General features: G+C 36.7%; 2 protein-coding genes across 5 annotated transcripts in view; both read right to left on the reverse strand.

Moving 5' to 3' along the window:
- Window positions 1-428: 428 nt before the first annotated feature.
- Window positions 429-2,854, reverse strand: LOC112159477 (glutathione S-transferase Mu 5). Its single transcript, XM_024293554.2, has 8 exons — window positions 2,710-2,854; window positions 2,058-2,133; window positions 1,907-1,971; window positions 1,741-1,822; window positions 1,556-1,653; window positions 1,378-1,473; window positions 919-1,029; window positions 429-786 (listed from the first exon to the last, which is right to left on the reverse strand). Exons 1-8 carry the CDS (start codon window positions 2,743-2,745, stop codon window positions 691-693), a joined length of 660 nt encoding a protein of 219 aa, XP_024149322.1. The 5' UTR covers window positions 2,746-2,854; the 3' UTR covers window positions 429-690.
- A 4,155-nt stretch (window positions 2,855-7,009) lies between these two features.
- ampd2b (adenosine monophosphate deaminase 2b) overlaps window positions 7,010-26,766 on the reverse strand; it is a 22,300-nt gene continuing 2,543 nt past the window's right edge. The window contains exons 1-18 of one of the 4 annotated variants that reach the window (XM_036212684.1): window positions 23,676-23,855; window positions 23,405-23,564; window positions 17,776-17,903; window positions 17,568-17,698; window positions 17,385-17,453; window positions 17,216-17,318; window positions 16,950-17,139; window positions 15,144-15,285; window positions 14,950-15,039; window positions 14,711-14,840; window positions 14,423-14,617; window positions 14,217-14,348; window positions 13,983-14,146; window positions 13,736-13,862; window positions 13,478-13,641; window positions 12,196-12,316; window positions 11,911-12,084; window positions 7,010-10,984 (exon numbers count right to left, since the gene is read on the reverse strand). In XM_036212684.1, coding sequence (XP_036068577.1) covers window positions 10,577-10,984; window positions 11,911-12,084; window positions 12,196-12,316; window positions 13,478-13,641; window positions 13,736-13,862; window positions 13,983-14,146; window positions 14,217-14,348; window positions 14,423-14,617; window positions 14,711-14,840; window positions 14,950-15,039; window positions 15,144-15,285; window positions 16,950-17,139; window positions 17,216-17,318; window positions 17,385-17,453; window positions 17,568-17,698; window positions 17,776-17,805 — 2,370 coding nt within the window. In that variant the 5' untranslated portion in view covers window positions 17,806-17,903; window positions 23,405-23,564; window positions 23,676-23,855 and the 3' untranslated portion in view covers window positions 7,010-10,576. Of the gene's footprint in view, window positions 10,985-11,910; window positions 12,085-12,195; window positions 12,317-13,477; window positions 13,642-13,735; window positions 13,863-13,982; window positions 14,147-14,216; window positions 14,349-14,422; window positions 14,618-14,710; window positions 14,841-14,949; window positions 15,040-15,143; window positions 15,286-16,949; window positions 17,140-17,215; window positions 17,319-17,384; window positions 17,454-17,567; window positions 17,699-17,775; window positions 17,904-23,404; window positions 23,856-26,766 lie in introns of those variants that run through there. The other 3 variants (XM_024293555.2, XM_036212683.1, XM_036212682.1) reach the window with 3 other exon arrangements.

The following is a 26,766-nucleotide window of genomic DNA, read 5'->3' on the forward strand; positions in this document are numbered from 1 at the left end:
ATTTCTATTTTGGTTTCAGTATGTATGTGTACACATATACTGTAAATGTTCAATATTTCATTGACTTTTACAGCCTTTTGGACAGAGAGGTCTTGAGTTTGGGCCTAGGGTCATCTCATCAAAGTTCTTGTCTTGACTTTAACACCATTAATGGATTTGATGCATAATATTTATATTTGATACTAATTCCTAAATCGGATATTGATAATTCGTGTAGAGAAAATTGTATGGTCGAGCCGGGGTGGGATTATATAAGTTCACTTCCCCCACTCCCTTTCATGTAATTCAATGTGATGTGTTTTTTCATGTATTATTGCTGATTGCTTGAAATAAACCATTTCATTCATTCATTCATTCATTCATTCATTCATATTTCTTGTTGTTTTTGTGTGGTGTGCATGAAAGAGACTTTCAAGCCACAAAAAAGCAAAAGTCCATGCAAAATTTTATTTTTTCAGTCAAAATTTAAGTTACAAATGTCAGTAGTGCTGCATTGAAATGACAGGTTTTCTTCAAACATCAATAACAGGTTGTGGTGTTTCTGTTTTTGTGAAGGGTTTTATGGATGTCCCGTTAACTTATGTTGTGATCGAAGGGCACACAGCAACTAAATAACAAATACAAAGAAGTGTTGCTTATATGAATCAGTAGCACTGCTGTTCTGGAGTGGGTTTTATGAAACTTGAGTCTTCAGATTTTTTTGTTTCCCCATTTGGCCATCCTGTTGTGAATCGGGGTCCGGATGTATCTGCCTGACTTCATGAAGGCAGAAATCCTCTCCAATGACTGAAACAAAATTTGAAAAAAAAATGAAAAAGGATGGCATACACTTTACTTATTACAAACAGAAAACGATCATGAACAGTCCAAAAGCCACTCTAGTAGGTATTTGATTGGTTTAAAAACAAGTGTTCTCACCTCAAAGCGATCCAGGAAGTCTTTCAAGTTCTTAAAGGCATCGAGGCATGTAGGAAGAAAGATCCTCTGCTGATCCAACACATCGTACATTATGAAGTCTCCAAAGGTGAGCTGTCGTAAGGAAAAATATATGATTTTAAAAAGTTATTTTGCCTCACTAGATCTCTATCTTGTATGGAAAACATTATAATTTAAACATTATAATTTAACACACAAAATGCTTATGTTAAAATATATTTGACCCTTTTTAATTATCCAGGATATCTTTCAGAAATGTAGGATAAATGTGAAATATCTGAGCAGAACTCATCAGCAATAAACACACACGTTTCGCTTTGGGAAAATAGACAAATTAAAATTGCAAATATCAATGTTACTGTCTTGATTTTTCGCTTTATTCAGCTTGTATTTCTAATTATGTCATAAATGTGTTGTATTCTTGTTAATGGAGTTGCATACCCTGTCTCCAGCGAACCACTTCCTGTTTCCCAGGAAGTCTGAGAACTGCTTCAAGACATCAGGGAGAGTCTTGAGGTACTCTGGCTTCAGGTTGTCCTGATTTGGGGGGAATTTAGAGTCACGTTAGAAAATATTTAACGGTGTCTGTTCTTTGCAAGTTGTCAGAAATCCTACTGACGTAGTCAGTGTAGCACATCCTGATGAAGCTCATTCTGAAGTCCACGACCACGTTCTCCAGCATGTCCAGTCGAATCTTCTCCTCTTCAGTTTCTCCACCTGTTATTAAATAAGAGACATTTGTTTTACAAAATGTATTAAAGAACAAACTTTTAGCTAAAAATAATACAAAACTACAATACTTACAAAGCTTGTTCTTCCTGGCCAGGTACCTCTGGATAGCATTGCTCTGCACGATCTTTTTGTCACCATCCACTAAGTAGGGCAGCTGTGTTGACACATTAAATCCCATGGTTATAAATCATGTGTACCTTAAACGCAGCTTCCATTAAATTGATTGAAAGTTTCATACATTGGGGAAGTCCAGTCCGAGCTTGAATTTCACATTGAACCAGCCGCTTTTGTCATAGTTTGGTGCTGTTGGAGATAATGAGATGTTCGGTTTCAAAGACAAAAAAACTCATTTAGTTTCAGAAGCAAATCTGGTCATTGGTGTGCATTACCTTCTCCACACACGTAGGTCTTCTCCTCATACTTGGTGCCGGTGTACTCCAGCAGAAGGCGGGTGGGGTGGGCGAGCTGTAAAGGTTCAGACCAAGATAACAGGTTAGTTAAATGATGTTTAGGAGTGAACATGTTAAAAGGACATACTGATAATTAACCACAACTGGAGTGCAGCATAATTCCAACAATGGTGTTAGCAGATTTTAACATAACGGGGAAGGCAGTTAAAATTTCTTAAAAAAAATAAAATGCATATTTTTTTTATATATTTCTTTTTTGGTTCAGTTTTAGAGCCGCAGTGACAGAGAAAACATTTTCCAATTTAAAAGACACTTCCTGTTTGTCCCCATGTTATCAATAAAGATTTAATTAAATAAGGGAGCAACCAGGTTTAGTGAACTTTGCAGTTTATTTCTGGGCTTTCATTGTTGTTTTAACCTGATAAATTGCAGTGGAACGGGGGAATATTAGACAGCATCTCCAGTTTATTGCAATCAAGTCTCCATAAAACATATTGGGCAAGAAAATTTAAATATTTACACAGCAATAAAACAAGCTGAGGTTGACAGTTCATTCAAGGACGGGCAGCAGGAATGAAAGTTCCATAAAGAGATGCATTGGATTCAATTCATTAAGAATTTCTTAACTCACCCCACGAATATCCCAGTATCCCAGAGTCATAGACATGTTGATCGAGTTGCTGGATCAGACACTTCTGAGGAAACTTCTGCAGACGGCGCTGGTTAGTGGAGCTGCAGAGATGATCGGAGCTCTTTTGTAGCCAAAGAGGGAGGTGGAGGAGGTGGGCGGGGAGAACACCAGGTCAATCACAGGGATTGGTCGCCCTTTCTGAGCCTCCTTGTATTGTGATATAACATCACATGCTCCCAAAAATTCCCAGATCCAGCCAGATAAATCCCACCAACAGAAGAATGCGAGGGAATAAAAACGAGGGTTGTAATGAAAACTTGATCAAGATGAAGATGCAAATCAGGCTCTAAAACTGCAGAGTCATGCAGAAATGAATACTTCTTATTATCCTCTTAAGTATTTTATTTATGTTTAATATCTTTGGATAGTCATAACTTTTCCAACATGGTAAAAATTCATAGAAAATAATAAGAAAACTTGAAAGAAGGCTGTCTTTGGTTAATCATTCGCACATGTAAAATCAAATAATTATTTTTATAAATTAAACTTTTCAATCTTCACTCTATTTCAAGTTATTCACTGATTTGCTTTACCCAACAACAATAAATCATAACAAACTAAAAGCACAAATGCACATTTTTCTTAAAAATGTGACTTATTGTACAAGTGCTGTCTTTTTAATTTTGCAGTTTTTCCATTTCTATGCTTTTGTCTTTAATTGAACTTTCATTTGTATTTACTTTATTAAAAAATGAGCTTGACACTTAAAGAAAAACAGCTTTTTTTTCCAAAGAAGGCAGAAAAAAATGTGCATTAATTTTTTTTTAATCTACTTTAAACGTGTTTGTCAAACTTTAACATCAAACATATTTGAAAGAATAAAAAAAAAGGTTGTAAAAAGTTGCTCCTCACAAAATCCATTGAAGTCATTTATGACTATTATTGTTGTACTGTGCCCTTTTATAAATCTTGATTACAGTTCTGATAAGATTTTGCATAATAGATCCTAAAACAATAACATCTTTGTTAAAAACTTGAGCTATTTATATCCAAATTTCCATTAATCTTGGAAATATATTTCTTAATCTAAGAATCCATTCTTTAAATTTACAGTAAAAGGCTCCCCCACTTGTGACAATTCAATATGAATGATAATATTTGTTTAGGGTTGTAATTCCATGTTGATCTTTGCTTTCTGGGACTTTACCCCACATAATCAAATAAAACCATATTTTTTTAAAAACAGGATTGCTGACATCATTAAAATTTTGCTGTGTCATGATGAAAGAGCAGAGTCATCTGAGGCTAAAGCATGATATAAGCAGATAGGAGCAGCAATAATGTTTGCCGATAAAGCACACGGTTGTGCAATTAACCAGGTAATGCTACACTGAGCCGTTGTTCACCTGTGGAGTCAAAGAGCACGTAGTGAAGGAAAGCAGTGATATAGTTAGTCATAAATGTTAGAATAAAGAAGAAAATGCTCTATCAAAAGTTCAAAAGGATAAAACAATGTTTATGATCTGACCCAAATGGCAACAGATGCCAGAATGAAATGTTATAAAATAAACTTGTAGCTGCAGCACCAACTGGACAATCTAAAGAGACCAAACACTTTTCTGCAAAGGGTGACTCAGCTGTTTCTGTTAGAATCTTATAGGTTTTACAACTTGATAAATCATTGATTTGACAAACCCCTTAGTCATTTAAAGACTTGATGACTAAGCATTTATTGGATTGACCAGTGTGTTGGCTACAAACAAAAACATTGAGGCCAGTCCTGCAAGTTTACAGATTCTTCTTCAGAAAAATGTTTGTTAAAATTGCAAAAAAGAAAAAAAAATTACAATGTATGATTTTATAAGTTAAATACTTACTGTAGATTCAATCCAAATAAACATAATTAAAAAACAACCTTTTGGTGGGTTAATGTCAAAGCAATTCCATTGGAATCAGTATTAAAAGGAAAATATCTAAATTGCTTTTTTTTTTTTTTAACATGAAAACTCCTTATTTGTTGTCTGCCATATGTACAGTGGTGCCTCTCTGGTCAAACCTATCAGATCAGTTCTAACAGGAGCCCATTTAGGACCACCAGACAACTTGCTGCAACTCTCCTGGATTTCAACGTGATGGTCCCAAGTTAATGTGACTCTTACTCATCAACAGCAAAAAAGACATGTCCTAGCATATTCTCCCCATCTGTCTTTTTTGTAAGCTGAAATACATACACAAAACTGTGCTTATTTCCTAAAATTTCATAAATGTTCCACCAAATTTTCAGTTCTTCACTTTGCTTTAATTTCAGTATGACATGTTCTACAGTATTAATGTCCCGGTAATAATTACATATGCCTTTTGAATGCTCTCTGGTTGCCTGTTGGGAGTCCAGAATCAAGACTTTTTGGTCACACACACTAATTACAGGTAAACGAGTCACAGGTGAGGATGGTTACCTTTAACTGCTATGCAAACCCTTTTGTGTTTGTTTTCTGAACAAAGTCACTAGGGTGTATACACTTTTGAACTTGGTCATTTGATAAGATTTTATTGTCATAATTTAAAAAAGGTAATCTGATTATTTTTACAGTAAATGGCTTCATTCAACCACTTACTGGGAAAATAAAAAAAAAACGTTTTTGTATTATTGTTCTTATTCTATGAAAAATGACCAGGATTTTTTTCTTTTTTCCAGGATAACATTCTCAAGAAACCATAAACAAAAAGATCAATTGAATGTATTAATAAAAACCTTTTAAAATAACATATACATGGAGAAAGTAAAAGTTTTCTGTTTAGTTGATTACATTATATTATAAATAACTTATAAAAAAATCATAAGTTGTTTAAATTTTCCTGTCCCATAATCTACGTGGGACAGGAAAATTTAAACAACTTATCATACATACAAAAAGGAGAGAATTCTGTGTGTCAGTATGTGGGGTAAAATTGTGGAATAATCTGGGTTTGGAACAAAAACAATGCAGTAATATATACTTGTTTAAAAAAAGTTATAAATGTATCACATGGACAAAATACAAAAATTCCTGATCTATCTATCATAACAGCATACATTGAATAGATCCAAAAGTAGACAAAACGCCATGCTAAAGGAAAGACAAAAAATGTGTAAATGTGTTAAAATAATACTATGTTTATAAATATTATGATGATTTTATTACACATATTGTAAAGTTATGTGTATAAGAATATTGTGATAAAGCTTTATTTATGATTATTGATGTCAGAAATGTGAATGTCTGCTAAAATAAATTAAGGGGCAGGCTTTAATAAGCAATGCTTCTGTCTGCCACTTTTCAAACATGTAGATAAGACATAGTATACCCATTGTCAATTGTGCAAATACAGATGCAACTGTAACATATAGCCACTGTGTATGTATAAATTAACATGTTTGAATAAACTATTAAAAAAAAAACTCACCATTTTCCTTCAAATGTATGTGTAGATTTATTCTATTAAAAAAAAAATAAATTAAGACAAAACTTCATTAATAGATGCTTCTATGTGAAATCTTCAAACTATACAAAAAACTAAAGAGACATAAAATTAATTAAAAGTAATAAAACATTCAGCACTGTGTTTTAGACGGCTTATAACTTTTTAAAATAATTTTAGTGGACAAATGTTGCTCAGCCGTACACTATGCAGCTGTAGGCCCAGCATGCAGCTGTAAATCCCATGATGCACCAGGCATCTTCCTTCAATTGCTTTAAATGGATATGACATTATTAAAGCTGTTGGGTAATCTTCGTGCCACAGTCTCTTTGTCTCTTTTCTCTGAACTGGATTTGTCTCACGCTCCTAAATTGAAGTTTTCATTGTTGTACCCTGAACAGATCACAAGATATTTACTTCTTAACATTTCATGAATTTGTTACAGAGTAAATATAAGTATATTGAATTAGGTAGAATGTGATTAAAATGGTGGAACGTTAACTTTAGAGAGAAGCTTCTGGCATCCAAGAAAAAAAAAAAAACTGAATTGATGATAAAGAATCAAAGTGTCAGTCTGTGTAGAGAAAAACAGAGATAAGCTGATGCCTTTAAAAAAAAAATGTTTTTAGTTTGATTCATTTTACTTTGCATTTCTGTCTAAATGAGCCCCTATTTTTTTTTTACTTCAACCTACAGAGGAAGACACGATGTGTCACATACTTTTTTCAAAATCCCACAGACATCTCTCCAGTTCTGCCTAGCAACAACGCAAAATTTTAATTACACTTTTAATTTAATAACTATTTATTTTTTTATGACCTGTAACAAAAAATAGGAGCACTCTAACAATAAATTCATTTATTTATTATTTCGTTTGTCAGACACAAATACACAGTATTTCACAAACAGCACAAGCACATTTTTGGGAGGATTTCTTTGTGGTTTCAGAACAGTTTCAATAATGAAAAATGAAAAGCAAATTTAGCTGACTGTGCTTTCACTCTGAAGCAAATGCATTTTTGATATGGCTGCGTGAAAACAAATAGCAAACTGTCAGAATTCCAGCAAAAAAAAAAAAAAAAAAAAAAAAAAGACTGTCCTGAAATAGGAATTATTTGCACAAAAACAGACTCTACTGACATGCCGTCATGCAGCCTCAGAGTTCATCAAATGACTGCAAAAACTAGTTATCACATGTAATACAGAGGATCAAGATCTTTTTTCTAACATGAGGCACTGAGGAGAATATCAAGACATCTCACAAAATATGCTTTCTTTTTAAATGTAAGCCCTCTTCACTGTTTTATAATCACTTCAAGTGAAAAAGCGTTGCTTTATGTGAACATTTTAATTTGCAGGGAAATTAGAGCTGCAGACAAAATATTAGTAGCGCTTTTTCCATCATTTTGAGTGATAATAAAACCTGAACTTAACTTTTTAAAAACAAAATTATACTTCTGAATGTGTGCTTTCCAAAAAAATCTCTGTTAACAAATTAATAAAAGTATTTTTTTTAGTCGTCACATGTTTAATTAAGTTAAACAGTTAAGATCTAAAGTTACTGTGGTTGACTTTTAATACGATGTAAGCTTGGAATGATCTCATGACTTTGGTATTATGTAAAAAAAAATATTTTAACCACAAAAGAAAGTGGATCTTACATGCCCTTGCCTATCATCCACGTCACATTGAATAAAAGATGAGCGAGTCACCCAGTGTTATGGAGCCAAAGAAAAACAGCCCTAAAGCTCCATGTCTCTATAATCCAGCAGTGTGGACTCCAAACTGTCAAATCCACTCAATTTATTTCTCAAAAATAAGTCTATGATGTTATAATGAGGTGAAATTGCTGACTTTAATCATCAATATTGAGATATTTAACAGCAGCTGTTCATGTCCAGAGAGTCATCAAGCATTATTCTTTAGAATGACTTCATTTAAACATTTTGAATTTGAGGCTTTAACATGTTATATCAAATAAAAACGTATTATGATTTTGTCCAAAATGTAACACATTCAAATACATTTTTTAAAGCAAAAACTGTACTTCAACTGGATTTGTTTCACTTGATTTACCATCTGGAAGAAGTAACAAAAATCTGTGTGTTTATGTACATTTTTAACTACAGGTTTAGTGAAAAACTACCTTTCTGCACCACAATGGAAAGCCCCGTCGGAGCAAAGAATGGAGGAAGAAAGACAGCTGTAGGTACATGATGTGCAAGAAAGTCTTGTATGTACTGGCTATCTCCGCATGAGTGTCAGAGCGTCTGAGAATCCCCAACATCTTTATAAAACAAAACACATATATGTTTTACATATTTCATGTTAACTAAACTCTTCTACTAAATCAATGGGCTAATTTAAGCCCAAAATGAAATCAGATAAATTAAGTTGTCAATTTTTTTCTCAACTGTTTGCATTCAGGTCCAGCCATTCCCCATGTAGCAAACTACAGTTTAACTCAAAATAAATGCCAAAATAATAAACATAACAGAGCCATAAAATACATTTTAAAAGATATGTTCCAGCATAAAACAAGCAGACCACACAGATCAAATACAGTGTGGGCCCATAAGAGGAAGCAAACACCCGAAGACACACATTCCAGCGTTTCTCAGTTGTCTTATTGTGATTGGTTGGATAAAAGCACAAGAACATCTCTGACTGTAATATTCTCATGTAAGATGAAGAAATTCTGTTAAATCTCCTCCTAGATCTCGGTGCTGCATTGGAGACACTACATTATAGAGGCACCGGCTGGTGCTGGGAAGCACGTTTGCTTTTTTCAAAGTCATACCTTTCAGATGGGTTCTGGTATTTTTATGTAAGCAATAAGTCTCAGTTCTAAAATCCCCCTAAAAGTCTTGTTGATCCTTCGAGTTTAGTGCATGACCTTACATTTTTCATTTTGTCAAAGCTTTTAGGGCTTTATTTTTGAGCATCGCTGCATGAACTTATATGAATGTGACTTTCATATATCCATGAACATAGTTGAATCAATCTGTTGGACTAACTGTAAGATTGCTTTACAGAGGCCTGAAAGACCATTTATGTCTTTTTTTGGGTCATTTCAGTTCAAAGTTAAGTTTTGTAGCCACAATTCATAAGAAATACACTAAAGATCCACTCCAATGAAAATTGAAAAATCTAAAATAAAAAATACTCTATTTTACAATGGATAAAAATGCAGTTGGAGTGGGACTTTTAGCTCTTATCACTTTTAAACATTCTGTAAAAATGTTAGATTTTTTTTTTTATTTCAATCAAACATGCACTTCACTTTTAGAACAGTTATTTTTTTTTACTATTGTCAGGGCTAAAAATGCACTTAAAAAACAAACAAACAAACAAACAAAAAATAACAGAAAAATAAATGAATAAATAAACACCATGCATTTAAATTGTCAACATGTCTTAAAGTCTTTCAAAAAACCTTAAGGTGCTTCAAAGTGATGCATCAGTCTCAACTTTTTCTTTTGTAGAGCAATCCACACTGTGCTTTTTTATTACCTAAAACAGGGGCGGAGCTACAGTGAGGATCAGCTGCCCCTCCAGCATAAAGCTCTGCCCCCCCATTGGCTTCTCAATTTTGGTGTCAACATTAGTATCATTATTGGCAGAGACTAAAAAAAGCTTCTTTCAGCATCGCAAATGCTAAAGAAGTATTAAATAAATAAAACCGATTTAATGGCCTTCAATTCGCCATTCTCTTTTGCCACTCTTCCAAAGTCTTCTGCCCCCCCACCCCTTGAAATAAAATGTTTTAGCTCCTCCACTGCTTAAAAGTACTTTCTTTAGGTCACCTGTAATGTACCTTTGTGCGCTGTCCCCCCTGGAAACAAAAACAGCAATTTGAACTGACAAAAACTGCGAATAAATGAAGTGTGAAGTGATGTTCAATTCCATTATTGATGTTCCAAAAAATGTGGTCACTCCCATGATGCAATGGTCGCATCTTTTAGCTTTCGCTGTATGCAAATGCTAGTTTGTCCATTCTGGTGATTTACTGAACGTCTTGTCGTTTCAATTAGTTGAAAATGAAAATATTGGGATAAATCTTAAGTTTTGTCTAGATAAATAAAGGTTCAATTAAAAAAAAAAAAAAACTACCGCCCTGAAGGAGCCTCCCCAAACTGAACTACAACAAATAGAAGATGCAGTCTTCTAGCAATAATTATTCTATAATTTCAAATAAATAATCAAATTAGACCTAATTACATTTTGATATAAATATAGATATACATTTATTTTCAATATAATTGGCTTACACAAATAAAATTTGACAGTTTGACTTTGTCAAATCCTCTCCCACAAATGAACATCTGCATTTAAATAAATAAAAAAAAAAACATAAAGTCCTGAAAACACCACAGGAGGGGAATGTGTTTGGCTTTCTGCTGCATGCTCACTTCTCCGCATGCACCGCCCCCATACACAGAGCCCCCTCCTCCTCAATGGTCTCCAGTTCATCGGTGCGAATGGCCTGCGTGATTAAATTCAGCTCCTCACACATAGTCTCGTAGCGGTACGCCACGCGGATGTCAGGAACATTGGAGCGTCGGATGTCGTTGCTCTCCCGGCCTTCCTTGATGTAGTTGGGGCCAAGCCAGTAGCTCTTCGCCTGAGTCACAAACAAACGTTGGTTAGGGATTAAAAAAAAATAAAAAACTGAATATTTAGGAATTCTTCTGATGGCTGATACCTTGTGAGAGAATCCGCTCATCAACACGCTGTTTCTGGCCAGCTCACACATGTCACAGGAGCTCAGCTTCCACACCTGGGCAGCAATGCTGTACTCCTCCATCAACGGCTCCTACAAGACAGAAACAAGACATTTAGCTGAAAAGTCATTATGTTTATATTAGAAATGATGCTCTCAAATCATCATGTTTGATCAGGAGAGAGCCAAACCTCGCTTTAATTTAATAACTGGACCATCAGCCACTTCTTAGAGTTAGAAATAACAGTAAAATAACAAACTATCATCTGAAAGATATCTGCAATGACTCAACATGTTATTTAGCCCTAACCTGACATTATGGGTGCAACAAACGGGATTTTTGTGTCTGGTTCTGATTCCAGATCAGATTAGTTTACATTAGTTTACAGTTGAAGTGGATTATTTCAAGTAATTAAAAGAATAATGCCCATGTAACACAGCCAATCAACAGAGGTTTACATCCATAAGACATGTCAAACAGGATAACTATCAAATAATACATTGCTTGAAAGGAAGTGGTAGGAAGGAAATGTATATATTCCCACCCCGGCTCTACCTAACCATTTTCTTAGCATGCGTTATCAATATCTGGTTCATAACCTAAAATCAGATATTAATACCTTACCAACACAGACTCAGGTCATTAAGAATCCTTTAGTAACGATAAATCACATGACTATATAAGTAGATATAGCACTATTCATCATAGTATTTGCAGATCAAGTATCAAAGTTGATTAAAAATGTAGAAATGTAGATCATTTTATATTATTAAAAAAACCTTAATATAAATAAAGTATCAAACATCAACAACAAAATAAAATAAATATTGAAAATAAAAGTAATGCTCAGAAATTCAACTTTTGGCTTCATTTTCTCATTATTATTCATCCATCATGAAAGAAAAGCTCCAGATTCTCATTTGGTTTAAGATAAAAAGAGTGATAGTATAAAATGTTCTCACTTTTGACATCTAAAAGAACATTTAGGGTTAATCTGCTTCACATCTGTTTGGCTGACCTTGGTAAAGTGGAACTGCAGAGGATCATCTGTAGACAGAGAGACCATCAGCCCCCTGGACAGGTACTCTGGCAGAGGGTTGCGGTGGTAGCTGAGGAATAGACTGTTATTGCTGAGAGGAGACATGGCGATGCCGATCTGAGCCAAGTAATACAGATACTGCAGCACAGGAGCCTGCAGCGTCAGAGAAGAACAACCAAGGAAAAAGGGATTTCACACGAGGGCAAAACATAACAATGTCTTTGAGAACAAAAACTAAAACTGTGCTAGATTCTGGCCTCATACCTTCCTGAGCAGCAGCCCGTGGGAGATGTTCTCTGACAGCATGAAACCAGACACCAGGTGATGGATGGGCCCTGCTTCCCCACAGTGAGGACGGAGGACGAGCGTGTGAAACCCACGCTGCCTGGACAGAAAGACAGACAGGATGAGGCTGCAGGCTCATTTTATCTCAGGATTGTGAAGGTTATCTCCAACTGAAACAAACAAATGTGACATTTTTGTTTTACAGTCATTAAGCAATGATTTTTTTCTTACTGTAAAAACAGCCTGATAAAGATAAAGTAAAAGTTAAATGATATTGTAAATTTTATTTTTTAATAAAATCATGAAAGCATACAGTAGTTTCTGAAAACTGACATATTCTAATTAAAATTATTTTTTCTTTTGTTTTAGCCTGAAACAGTAGACATCATTATACATTGGTAAAAACTAAAAATAATAAGATCACAAAGTTACAAAGAAATTGCTTCCTTATCAGTGCGATACTCATACCTTAAAACAACCCATGGTAAAAACTTACTACTAAAAAGAATAAATAATACATTAAAATATATAAAAAGTGCTTACTGCTAACTTGGTAATTTAAATCATTTTGTTGCTAAATAAAATGCATTTGTCATAAAAAAAACCCAGGATGTTCAATATTTGTTAAAATTGTTAAAACCAGATGGAAAATAAAAAAAGTAAAGTTAAAAAAAAAAATTAAATTAAATAAAAAATATGAAGAAAACATCCAGGTTTAATTTTTCCAACAGTTTTAAGATTGAAATTTTTGTTTTTCACATATTAAGCAAAATAAATTAAATTTTCATTGTCATTTTTGATTTAAATCTTAAATTCTAACTTTGTTAACATGCAGGGAAAAGTCCATGTTTGTGTTTGTTTATTAACCTGTCTGTTGACCTTCATAGACGTCAAAGGTTGTGACTAAAATAGACTTTTTTATGTTTTTATGTGATAAAAGTTTGTTTTTACTGTATCCTAAATAAACCCTTTCTGGACCTACATTTGTGATAGTTGTTGTTAGAACACAAAACAAAGTGACGCTGTGCCTTTAGATGCTAAGTTTTCGTTCGGTTTGGTGAGTCATAGTTCTGTTAGTTTTATAGCCTGATCAGTGGGTAGTCTACATTTGATTGAACCCAGTGTTTATTGCCTTATGGGCTCCGTCTGAGGGCGCAGACCATAAAAGACCTTCCATCTCAAAAGTGCACTAGAATTATAAAGATCAAAGCTGAAGTCAGCACTAAGCGGTTTTGTGGATTTATTGGTGTTGTAAACGTACCTGCGTAGGTGATTGAGCACAGTCATGTTTGCATACATGTAGTAGAGGTAGTAGGAGTAGGGCGGGTTGTCTTCCTCTGTCCAGTTGGCGGGTAGTGGACTGTCCAGGTTGAAGATGTGCTGCTCTGGCTTTGATTCATCATCCACACTGTCCAGACCAACAACCTGCATGCAGGACAGGAGCAAAACCCACAATATCTGCTGATGACCGACAACAAAACAGCTAAATCTGTGCGCCTGCACACTGATTATGTCATACGTGTTGAAGGAAGAGGTGGAGCTCTGGGTGGCTGCTGGGGTTGACGGTGACTTCAAACAGAGGCTTGAATATGTTTTCCAGCATCTCCTGGAAGTTGGACAGCTGTTTCTTTGTGTGGTAGACATCACTTTGAACAGAGTTAAACAATGTAACTGTATTTAATAAAAAAGTGAAATATCAGAAGAGAAATTATTGACATCTCAGAACTAATATTTGAAAGTCGTTTGACATGTTTATTTGAACTCACAAAAGTCTTGGCACTTGCACAAGCCAGCGCACGTTGTCTGAGTAGACTCCATGTTTGACGGCCCACATGGCCAGTTTGTCCCACTCGTCTCCAGAGCGCCCGTAGATGGACAACCTGAGCTCTACGTTCTGGTATTTGCTCTCCTCCAGGTCAGCCATCACCTCCTGAGAGGAATTATCAGAAACATTCACAAGAGGGCGCCAGTGGGTTGTTTAAATAAATGTGACAACAGACCTTGACGATATGACCAAAGTATTTCCCTTCGATGTAGTTGTCAGTTTTAATGAAGATCTCTCTCAGGATGGACTCGCCGATGGGGTTGTACTTGGCATTGAACTTGTCAAATCTATGAAAGGTGTTACGGTCCTGCAAAACATCAACAGTCGAGTCAGACTATGTTTTTGTAGCTCATTAGAACCAAGTTGGAGAGTGTTACTCACTGCATGCATGTCCAGCGTGTCAACACTCAGGTCGAAGGCTGTCAGGTTCATACTCTCAAACACCTCCATGAGCGTCTGGCCTTTGCCCTTCTCCACGTGCACGATATCTTTGGGATACTTCTTCATGGCTCTTTTGATAAAACGTAGGAGATGTTTCTGATTCATGCACGATGAAGCATGAATGTGAGTGTCAACCTTTAAGGGGACAAGAGAACGAACGTCAGTTTCTGAACAATTTTAGAGAAATGGGATAATTATGGGTAGTTTAGAAGATTCTCTCAAGTTCACCTTACGGATATTGTAAAAGTCTCGGTGTGGGACTTTCTTCTGGGCTGCCAGCTCTTTCATTTCATTCAGTAGAATGTGCATCTGGAACTTTGAGCTCAGATATTGTAGACGGCGATAACAGAAGGACTTTCTGTTGGAAAGGTACCAAGAACATCATGTTCAGCTTTCCAAAGTTTCTTAAAATCAACACAGTGAATTTCTTTTCTGAGTCCAAACCAAACACCAGTAAAAGGTCTTACACAGGTCCGTTGATAATCAGCGCCATCATGACGTTCATGTCAGCAATGTACTCCTGCAGGTCTGGATATGGAAGGTCCAATTCTGTGCTCCTGTGTGGAACAATGAACTCTCTTTTTATCCTTTCTGCCCACAAAAAGTGTGAACTGACTCAAATCACGCATGCATGTGCCAGCAGTTGTCACTAAAGTCTCACTTCTCCATGAAGTTCCTCTTGGTGTACACATGCATGACGCCGTTCACCATCTTGCAGCCGTAGCCCAAATCCGGGGGCATGCTGGCGGGGTTCAGGTTGTCGTATGGGTGCGTTTTGGAAACTGGCGGGTGCACGGTGGCGTCTGTTCAAGAAGCAGAATTTTGAAGTGTGTCATGGGCACACATAGGTACACTTGTAGAGTCTCTCTTCAACAGCCTGCTCAGGGGTGTGCGACAGATTGTGGGTTGTGAAACGAGTGGGTGCGCTGGCGTAAATTGTATCATAAGAATAACACGATCCAGATATCAGCAGGATGTCAGATATGGAATTTTTCATAGTTTTCACTCCTGTTAACTCGTATGACTCCTTTCAACCTCCAGTGTCAATAAAGTTTCAGCACAGCAACACTTTGAGGGGAAAACAAGGACTGATTTTCCAAACGGGAGTTCATTCAACATGTTCTCTTTGTGTGCCAATGTACTGTTTAAACCCAGCAGGTTTACTGTTCCTCTGTGAAAATACAAGTGTGCACCAACATAAACTTTTGGAAGTATAACTTTTTCTCTAATTAAAGAAAACCTTTGTTTGAGAAAAATGCAAGAATGAGAATGAAATGCACAACCAAGATTATCTGATAAATATGAAACAAAGACCACACTTGAAGAAATTCAGCTTCAAATTCAAAATTTTGCCTTTTAAATGTTTTTTGCTTTTGGATTCAAACTTAAAGGCCCACTTTGATCCTTTTTTATCTAACTTAAAAGTGTTCCAAGTGATCTATTAATCATGGTTATGCTTTTTTGTTTTTTTTTAGCTAAAATAAAAAAAAAAATCATTCGTTGTTTTCTAGGATATAGTTTCTGCAGAGCAGCAGGTGGTTATTAGAAAGTCACCTTTAATTTGTGGGCAGAACTTTTGGCACAGAGCAACAACGCCCCTGGTAGCCCTCTCGTTAACAAAGTTATTATTTTTGCACTCTCAAGCTAGCTTATAGCCCCTCATAGCCCACAACCTACCATTCAGTGCAACAAAAATGTTGAGATATAACGGAGCTATCCAGCTGTACAGTTTTGGGCCAGATGTCAACTCAGACAAGAAAAACAAATATGAGCATGGATTCGGTCAGAATAGCAGGAGCGCGTGGCCCACCCCAGCGTTTTTTCTGTGTCACAATTTTTTTAATGACATTTTTCCACCTGCTCCTAATTTGAATAACGAAATACTCATTTCAAGCCAAATTTTACATATTTCAAAAACTTTCAATACAAATGGACTATTAAATTAGCATTTTATTGCAATGACATGATAAATATAGTATGAATATGATTTTTTTAACCAAAATTCATCATTTTCTCAATGTTATGCTATTCATTGGTTGTTTCCTTGTTGTAATTAGCACATCTCTCTACATTGAACTCTCTGAAAATAGCTACAGTCTCTTGGGACACAAGGTAGACACAGTAGTTTAATATTTCCATATATTTCCACATATTTCCATATGTCTGTAAGTGTCCCTTACTGTCAACTTTTCTGTTTTATGTACTGCTGACATTTTAAAAATGGACAAAAAAACATCAGAAGAGTTGCTCAATAGTGTTGTTACAAGTTTTTAATGGCTTATAGCTTAATTTATCCAACTAGAATAAAAAAACAAACAAAACTGACACATGTTTTAGAATTGTTGGGGCCAGATAGTATTGATTTTCTGAAAGGAGCTTGAATTTGGCCCACAGGCCAGACTTTGGACACGTCTAGTCGAAAGTCTTCTGAAGACAGTTTTTGAGGGAACAAACACAGCAGACTTACTTGCAGTGACAGTCGTCTCTGGAAACTCTTCCTCGTAGGCATCGAAGTCCAGAGGCCTCTCGCTCAGCTCCTGCAGGTAACGAGTGGTGGTTCTGCAGAACGCCTGCAGTGACAGACCCATGTACTTCTGCCTGATGAACAGAGCTTTCACCACACATTTGGCCGCATCCAACAAATCTGTGAATGGAACCTGAGAAACCAACAGTTGAATGAAACAAAGTGGTAATAAAAGCATCAGGAAAAAGGGAAAAGCTGTTTTATCTTACCCCACATTTCTCCTCTCCAGAGATGGCGACTCTCTGGTATTCTCCCTCCTGAGTCAGATCTCGCTCCTGCTGGTCGGGAGCCTGGCTCTGCTCTTTCATGTATCTAATGACAACTCAATGAGCATACTCACACACAAGTTTAATAAAAATGAATCTGATTGAGACTCACTCGAGATCCGTGGCACTGTCAGTCTTCATGAACTCCTGTTTAGCTCGCAGGAGGATGTCAGGTTCAAACCTGGAGACAGAGAGGATCACATCCGCTTGATGCCACCCCTGCTGAGCCAGGCTGTGATCTCAGTCACCTGTGTTGGTGCATCCATCATCCGCCTCTCTGCTCTCTGGCACTTACTTGATATCCTGACTGATCTGCCGCTCCAGACGGTGACGTTTCTCCTCCAGCTGCTCGATGGGACTGTCCTCAGGAAACTCATAAGGAGCGCTCCTCATCTCGCTCTCTGCCAGGCTGCGAGAGAACAGCTCCTAAAAACAGACGAAGAGAATGGAAGCTGCAGATGATGAATAAAAACACACATTTCTCAAATAGACTGAGTTCTGACCTCAGCTATCTCCTTGTACTTCCCGTCCATGGATGTGCGCAGGTCAATGGATTGTTTCAAGGCGACTGGGATCCCAGGCAAGGAATGCTGGGAAGTTAGGAGGCGGCGAGGACCACGGAGATCAACGGCTGAGGAGAAACAACAAAATGAATGAAACTTGTTAATAGCATGAAGTGCATGGAGATCAACCAAGAATCTTTGAGCCAGTAGGATCTTAATGTATCTCCAAGACTTTAATCCTTAACCCAGAGGATCCTCGGTGTTTGCAAAATACTTGTTTTCATATTTTCGGTTCAGTGAATCCGACGGTGAAATCAGCTCTTTTAAAGCAGCAATAATGTTGAAATCGACATCAGTTTTCAGGTCAGACGCATATTGATTGCATTGCAGGTTTTTGTTAGGCTGGAGACAGAAAACAGTTCAGTCAGCAGCTGGACTCTTAAAGCTTCTGTTTCAGTACAAGATATTCTCTAAAGTCTGTGTACTTCATTTGCCTTCAGAATTTTCACAAATACATGTTAGATTAAAGGTAAGGCAAGCCAAGAAACAATCAAAAGAAATAGGTGTGATCATTAAAATAAAATGAAAAGAAAATGAAAAGAGGCAAACAGAAGAATCACACTGTGTATAATTCTGTAGTTTTTAGGGATTAGACATGCAGATTAACTGTAACTGCTTGAACTGTAATTAAAAACTGTTCTCCTTAATAAGAGACAAAAACTTTCAGAGAATCACAATGATCGTTGTTGTGCATCAACCGATCAAGGACATCCTTTATCTAAACGATCATGGACAGCTTCCATCTTCAGAACACTTAATTAGAGAATTTCAGCAGGTCCCATAGGTTTTGATAAACCAGAACAATTTGAACAAATGTGAAGAATATTTTGTGTTAAAAATAATCAGTCAAATGTAGTCTAGCAGCCAAAAGACACATTTTTTGGTTCAAGTATGTACTGAACTGAAGCATCTTTCTCTCAATGTAGGTTTGGAGGTCAATGCTACCACTTCAACTCTATGCTTTTTAAATTAGTGGAACACTGAGTTTATATTATTAGTCTAAGCACTGTCAACTTGAAGAAAAAAAATTGAAAAAAATAAAAAACACCAAAATAACCCTTATTGAAGTTTGTTCCTTAATATTAATGAAGTTAAACTTGTAAAAATGTAGCTGTGAATTAACATTTTGTCATAATTTGGATTTTTTTTACTGGAAAAAGCATGTTTGGAATCTCTACACAAAGTGTTCATGATTTTTGAAAAACATTGGTCAATTTATATATATATATTAGCTTAAAAATTTCAATTTGTCTTTATTGACGGCTCTTTAAAAGGTCAGATTTTACCGACTGGGTTTGTAGATAGAACTGAGTAATCCTTTAATTCTTAAAATAGCAACAATAATTAAAAACAATTAATTTCCAAAGTGACTGTATATGAGTAACATTGCAAAAATAGAAATGCATTGGACACCCTAAACTGTGTCCTTTTCACTGCAGTCCCCCCTGATATGTTTTAAAATCGATATCTTTTGCCGTGAAACGTTGCACTTGCCTCTAAAATATTCAACATCCTGCTAAATATTTTATCTTTCGCATACTAGAATGTCAGTGTCTTCAGTATTTTTAGACCACAGTCAGAGGAGGTCAGAGAAAGAGGCTCTGATGACACCTGAAGTCTGAATGGTTTGACTCTTCCTGTCTGAGCGTGTGGACTCAGGCCTACCGCAGAGCGAGCGGCTGATGAAGCTCCTCATTCTAACACAGTCGAGGCTGCAGACTAAATGTTTCCAAGAAGAAAAGAGATGGTAAAAAAAATGTCCCTCTGCACAAAACAATGGCTCTTACATAATCCAAACACATCACACTTAATGCACCACGGACACAGGAGGATTGTACTGTTGGAACAGTCACTGGGCCTACAAGCAGCTCAAAGGAGAACGTATTCTGCATGTTTAGTCAATCATTCTCAGTTTTTTCAGGTAATTTCTGCACAAACTCTAAAATTTAGAACAGACAGTTGACAGAAAAAAATAAATGTAATCTCCTTTATATTGCGTTTGAGTGAAAAATTTCACACTTGCTAAAAATTGGTAAATTTGGATCCAAACACAAAATAAGGGTTAATGACTGTACTCTGTATTGGATAAGGAAGAGAGGCAGGAATCCCAGTTCCTGCAAGTTTTAGGTGAATATTAAAAAAAACTGTTGTTTTCTGAGACACATTTTCTGCAGAGCAGCAGGAGTTCATTAGAAATTCACAGAGTTGGAATGGAGTAAACCTGCCCTCATTTCCCATCATCCCCTTGCTTACACTCTCTCCCTCTAGCTTACATCCCCTCACAATCCCAATCTAACATTACCAGTGCAACAAAAAAGGCGTACAATATTGGAGCTATCTAGCCGTACAGTTTTGAGCCATAAGCCAGCTCAGACAAGGAAAATGAAGACGTGCATGGACATATACAAGCTTTTACAAGGGACATTTTTCCATCTGCTCCTGATTCACAATAATTTGAGTACAGAAATACCCAGAAATAAGACCTTCATCACGAGAAAAATGTCAAGAGAAAATGTCAAAAGCACCTAAATCATGATTTTCATCTTTAAAAGAAAGTCTTAACATAAACAGGATAACTTCAGCATTTGAAATTGTACCTATAGATAAGGAATAGTGTAAATTATTTTTTTTTTGCAATCTTTAGAGAAGGTTTATTGTATCCAAACAGATGAAACAAGACTGCTGGATGAGCCCAGGATTAAACTGGCAGGGTTTTATCTTTAAAGCCACATATGATGACCCGCCCCCTTCCACAAAGCAGCATCTCTGGTTTGGACAAAACCTATTTTTGCTCCTTTGGTCTGATCCAACAAAACCCTCAAGCTCATCTTAGCTTCCTGTCAGTTCAGTATCAAAGCAGACATAAAGATACAGCCGAAACACTAATGTTCAGTAGATATACGTCAACACTAGTTCCAGTAAATCCCAAAATACTAAGCAGTCCTGCAGCCCTTTCCTGTGAGAATGCTCCCAACATGGGTCCTCTCTGAGTTCAGCCATGAAGGGGTGGATACCAAAGGATTCAGACTAAAAGCTCAATTTTTCCTCCAGAAGTCACAATTATCAGCTTATCCTCTCATTGCAGAACATTTGCAAACACACCTACCTCACTGAACAGACAGGTCTTTGAGGATGCAGCGGCTGAGCAAATTTAAGAGCCAAAGCAGATGACAAAAGTTGAAAATGCTGAGGCTGGTGAAGGTGGGATGGGTTTTGTATTGGGTGAGGGTCTTTCTGCAGTTAGGGTGGTAGTCTTTCAGTTAAAGATGCTTGAGATGGAGGGCAATAAAACAAACGGTCAAAACTACTCAGAAGACCATCCATTGGCCGAGGCTCAGGAGAAACGATCCTATCTCAGCCGCCAAAAAGAGACACCCAACAATAGAAGACATCAGAGGTTTGATCAACCAGCGGTTAGTTTCTTTCAGCTGGGTGTGTCTGCAGGTCAATCTATCTGCAACTTTTGCTATCACTCCTTTTTCAGGTCCATAAGATTCATTAAAGAACATTTTTTATCCTCAGAATTTGCTCACTAAAGTTTGAAAGTACTTTCTCAAATTGTACATTTAAATTTTGCGTTTTCTTCAAACTACTTATTGAACTATTAGATCCAAACGGAAGCAGCTCTAATTAATTTCACATTGTTTGGATTAAAAACAAAAAAATGTTGAAGTGCAAAGATTTTTTTGGGCATCATAATTAATTTGTAGCTTTGCAGGTGACACATAAATCACTTTACTTTTTACCCCGTTAAAATACTTTCTCAACAGCTAAAAAATTAAGATGTGAAATCTTAAAATACTTTGCTAAATAATAAACTTTTAGATTAAAAAAAATAGCACTTTCAATAAAATTCCTTATCGTTTAATTTGAAACAAAGTAATTATTTTAGCACAAAAAATTAAAAGACTATTAAATTGCTCTTTTTAAGTGTGTTGACATAAATTTAATGCTATTTTTCCCCCCATTGTTCACCTTTTTCTGTTTTAAATGAGTTTTATATACTGGGAGACATCTATTTAGAAAATAATCAGATGTCTTTGGGAAACTCTTTTACAAGTTGCTGAACTATTACAATCAAGGCATTCATAAAGTCAGTCAATTCATTAGAAGCTCAGACTTTTCTCTGCCCGCGCATCCATCTGTGCTTGCAGGACTAAAAAGTTTCAGGGGGAAAACTAACTTTTCAAACAAATGTCAGTGCTGAGAAAACCAAACTACCATTTGTCCCGGTTTGACCACAAAGTCTGCCAGATCTACAAAGAGAGGGTCAACTCTGCATCCTGTGAAAACGGCCTCTCTGCTGTCGGTCTGGGTTGCATTAAATTGCTTTGATGAATGGATTCTGGTGCGGAGGGCAGACGATGACTGCTGGCACAAGATACCCTCAACGGGCCACAGAAAGGCTGGACCTGGCCAAAGCTTCCAGACCCAGGGCTAATCCCCTAATGGATGCTATATTTGGATCAGGAGCATCTCTGGTTACGTAACATCTCACCCCCTCACGGTTGCTGCAGAGCAAAACACTCAGAAATTAATGCATGAGGGTGTTTCTCATGGAAAGAGGCTGGACTGAGGAAGGAGGCTTAAGTTGAAGCAACACGAGTGAGGCTCTGCTGCATCTCCATCTTTTAAGCTCTCGTGTTAACAAAATAAAGTCACACTGAGTCAGATTTCAGTGGACTTCATGCATAATTCAGTGACACTACAGAGCATGGGGAGTCCCTGCTCAGACTTTAGGAGGAACGTTGTCGGGGTCAGAGTTCATCCAGAGGTCAAAGGACTTCCTGTGGAAGTTTAGCTACAGGTCAGAATGAGGTAATAAACATTGTTCATATAAAAAAAAGTTATAAATGCATCCAAAATATTTAGTTTTTATCTCTACAACCCATCAGGCGATCAAAGATTGCATTCACTGACTATTTTCTCTTTAATTTTACAGGAAAAGCATCAAAGTCGTGGAAGCCTCCCTGTATTTTTCTACAAAAAACATATCAGAGGACTCCAAAAATACAGATCAGACCGCTCATAGATTTTATGATCCATTTTGAATGCTTCAGAAGAATCTATACATTTACAGTGATATTAGAAAAATAATCAGGGGTTCCTGAACTTCAAAATAAAACATTGTCAAGATATTTTTCTTATAGATCCTAATTGCTAAGACTGAAGCAACTTCTGATGGTTCTTACTCCTCCTGCTACATCTTCCACGGGTTTTCATTTGAACATCTAAAAAAGATGAGTGATGAAAGTCGTCCTGAGCTCAGAGATGCTTTTCATCTCTGCAGCTGCGTGAACTACACATCCTTTTTCCTCCTCTCGATTTTTTCTTTTCATCCATCTCTTCTGAGCCAGCTGCTACACAAACTATCAATCTTAGGATTGCACCGTTTAGCACTTGCTCTCAAAAATGCACGAGAATGCAAGTATGGAGCGATCAATCAACCCGGTTTCTGCTCAGGGGTTGTTGCTGTGAAGGGGACAGAAGAGGAGATGGAAAAAAAATAAAAAGAAAAGAGGATGAGTTAGAAGGCGTTTTTGCGGGAGATGAGGATGGAGCAACATACCTGTTTCTCCAGAGATTGCGTTAACCAGAAACTAGCAGGACCAATGGAGGACAAACAGAGAGAGGAGAGGGAAGGATAGGGACGGCGTCCTGGCAGGGAGATAGCATCCCGACTGCTGTCCTCTCATTATCAGTCAAACACTACAGACGGGATAGATGGACTGAAACCCAGAAAGAAACACTTCATGCTCTCAAAACTGGGAAAATCCACTCACACTTTTGCACATCACTGCACTCACAGGGTCACTCTAATCTGTCCCTGTCATACATACAGAGAGCTGGTCCAAGAGGTCCATGAACTCCCCCTCACATCCTCCCTCTGCTGTCTGCCTCCTGGTCCAGGCCAGCTGTCGCCGCACTAGCTACCTCTGGAGCTGATCTTCCTCATTTAAATGCCTGTGACATGTATCTGGACTGTACCAACCACAGAGAGGAGGCAGGGGGTGAGACGGCATGCATGACCAGAGGCCACGGACACTTCCACATCGAATCATTCAAGCAGCACCCCTTTTTTCCTGGTTAGTTTCCGGCTCTGTGTTTTGCCATGTGTTCAGGATGTTTACGTTGTGTGCTAAGTCGTCTCAGGATTTCTTTTCCCTGTGCTGAGTTGCAGCAGTCAGAGACAGATGACTGTTTCAAACAAAAGAGCTGGCTCGCCTCCATCTCCCCTCACATGAATGAAATTAAAGGGCCAGAACATTGTCCCCATTATGGCTGCTGCTGCAGTAATGTCTGGAACTTGCAGTTTAATGCCTTAAGCACACAAATGTGTGCGCACTTTTGAGAGGACATCGTTGTAACTGTGTGACCCAGTTTCAAAATAAAAGCCTGTCGAGTTGTCCATCCTTTTCCTGCAGCTCATCTGCTGTTTTGGCGGTTACCAGTGCTGGTTTGCACAGAATTTAAGATGGAAACTTAATTTTCCACGCAAAAGTGGTTTTAATCTTAAAATGTTTTTCATCTGGTGGGGGAGAAATTTAATTTTCTTTTTTTCAATAATAAAATAATATGTCCCACAGCACTCCTGGTCTGCAAAGACCAGATTGTAATTATTTTTTACTGATCCTTTGAGCAAAAACACACCAAAATTTGAACATAACTTGTCCCTGGTGAAAGTAATTTTTTCACATGGTTAAATGATGACATCACTGTGTGTGGATCTGTCAAAAAAAGAATGGGGCCAAAATCTTGGTGAAAAAAAAGACAAAATCCACCAACAAAACTAAAACACACATGTTGGGACATCCAAATTAAGTTTTGGAATTATTATGGGATGGCCACAGGACCTATGACTTGGTGACCACTTTATGGCTAAGTGTAAAATTTGATTTTCACAATTTTTACGCAATACAGAAAAAAAAAAACTTTTGTAAAGTAATCTTCACAAATATCACACAAATGCCGCCAGGTGAAGTCTACAACCACAACCGACATATTGTAAACCTATGACCTTGGGATTAGGTCACCATCTTGAAATTAAACAAAAAAAATAAAATAAAAATAACAGGACCAACTATATTTAAACTCATGGAGGAAGAGGAAAGTGAGGGGCATGTAGCTGTCACGGTGGGTAGAGCCTGCAGGCCATACGGCACAGCTCACAGCTTTATCTGTATCTATTTTGTGTCAGAAGGATCAAAAATCACTATAACAGTTATGCAAGGGTCTGATCTAAATTAAGAGAAATATTTCAAGTGTGCTCCAAAAACCTCAAATCCATAACAAGCCAGAAAGTCCTGATTCATTTGGATCATTCGATTCTGCTTTGTGCTATCACTGGATACTCTGTTTGATAGTGTTGGTGGACAATGTTTAGCATTTTCATTGCTGTCCTATAACGATTATTAAAATTAGGGTGCACATTTTGATTAGATTTTCTTGAAACTAACTTGGATATGTGAACTTGATTTAGTCTTGTATGGAGTAAACTCCAAATTAATCAGTGTGTGAAAACACAGAAGAAGGCCACAGCAGGTCAAATTGAGTTGAAAATGAAAACACCCAAGAGAGCATCATCAATTTTCCTCAGCCTTCACAAATGAAACCACGCTTTCCCATTTCCAAAACCAAAACTTAGATATAAACATCTCCAAGAGCACTAGATTTCCCAGAAAAAAGCTTTCTCACATCACAAAAAGTTCCAGCATGAATATGAAGCAGGATTTCCTTCCAGACAGTGAAGCAATAAAAAGCTAATAGAACCTTTGTCCAGCCTCTTGGAATGAAGAATGTTATGGGTTGGGCATGTCAGGCCTCTCAACATAATATTTCACACTCTTAACCTCAAACAAAATCTATCCAGTTTTCCAGCACAGCTTGTAGAAAAGGCCAACTATAACATTTCTGCAGTGGTAACTTTGACTTGATGGTTTGAAAAAGAGTTGAACCGCCTCTAAACTGTAACCTTTAACTTTAAAAACACCAAAGATGGACAAAAATAGATTTCCATTCTATTAGCAACAAACATATGCAAAGTAGTAAAATTGCAGACCTCCTTTTGCTAAAATGAGTCAAAAGACTTTGGCCAAAAGTTACACTAAAACTCAATACTGTTTCACAAAATTTAAACAAATGTATTAAGCCAACGATTCATATCCTTGAAAGCGAAAACTGAGTTTTATTTGTGTGTGTTTGTTGTAACGTACGTAACGTAGTGACTGTTCTCATTTAATTTGCTTGGAAACCTCTGCAATTTTTTAGACTTTGCGCCCTCTGCTGGTCAAATACAAAATAACAGAAAGATTTACAAAAGTCGTCTCCTTGAATTACAAAACAGATAAAAAAAAAACATTTATAATAAATATAATAATATTAATGCATCCACTAACTTGGCTGCCACTACATCTAAAAATATTTAGTTTCTGTTTCTAAAGCAGAATAAACACATACATTTCAAATTGGACACAAAGTTAAAAATAAATAGTGAGAAAGATTGACAGTTTTGCATAGAAAAAAGCTAAAATAAAGTAATTAAATAAAACAAAATGTTTTGGTTGAACAGAAACATAAAAACAGCATTTTCCTATTTAAGTCCTGTTTTTTAAACAAACTTCATAATGCATCTTAGCAAGAAAGTTTTACATGAACTAGTTGAAACTAACACAAAAAAGGTAGCAGCAAACAAATAAAAACAATATTAAAAAAAATGCTTGAATGCTTGAAGACTTGGCAGCAGAAAAATAGTCATCAGAATAATCACAACTATTGAAATGTGAGTCTTTCTAAAAGGTAACTAAAATCATGAACTAATTTAGAGAAAGCAAGGTATTTATATTTAAACTGGGATTAATTTGAATCCAAATCATCTTTGGGATATGCTTCGCGGTATTCCAGAACAACTGCACTAAATGACTTCTTTCATTT

This window comes from Oryzias melastigma, linkage group LG7, assembly GCF_002922805.2.
Source record: "Oryzias melastigma strain HK-1 linkage group LG7, ASM292280v2, whole genome shotgun sequence".
In the NCBI taxonomy this organism is placed as follows: domain Eukaryota; kingdom Metazoa; phylum Chordata; class Actinopteri; order Beloniformes; family Adrianichthyidae; genus Oryzias; species Oryzias melastigma.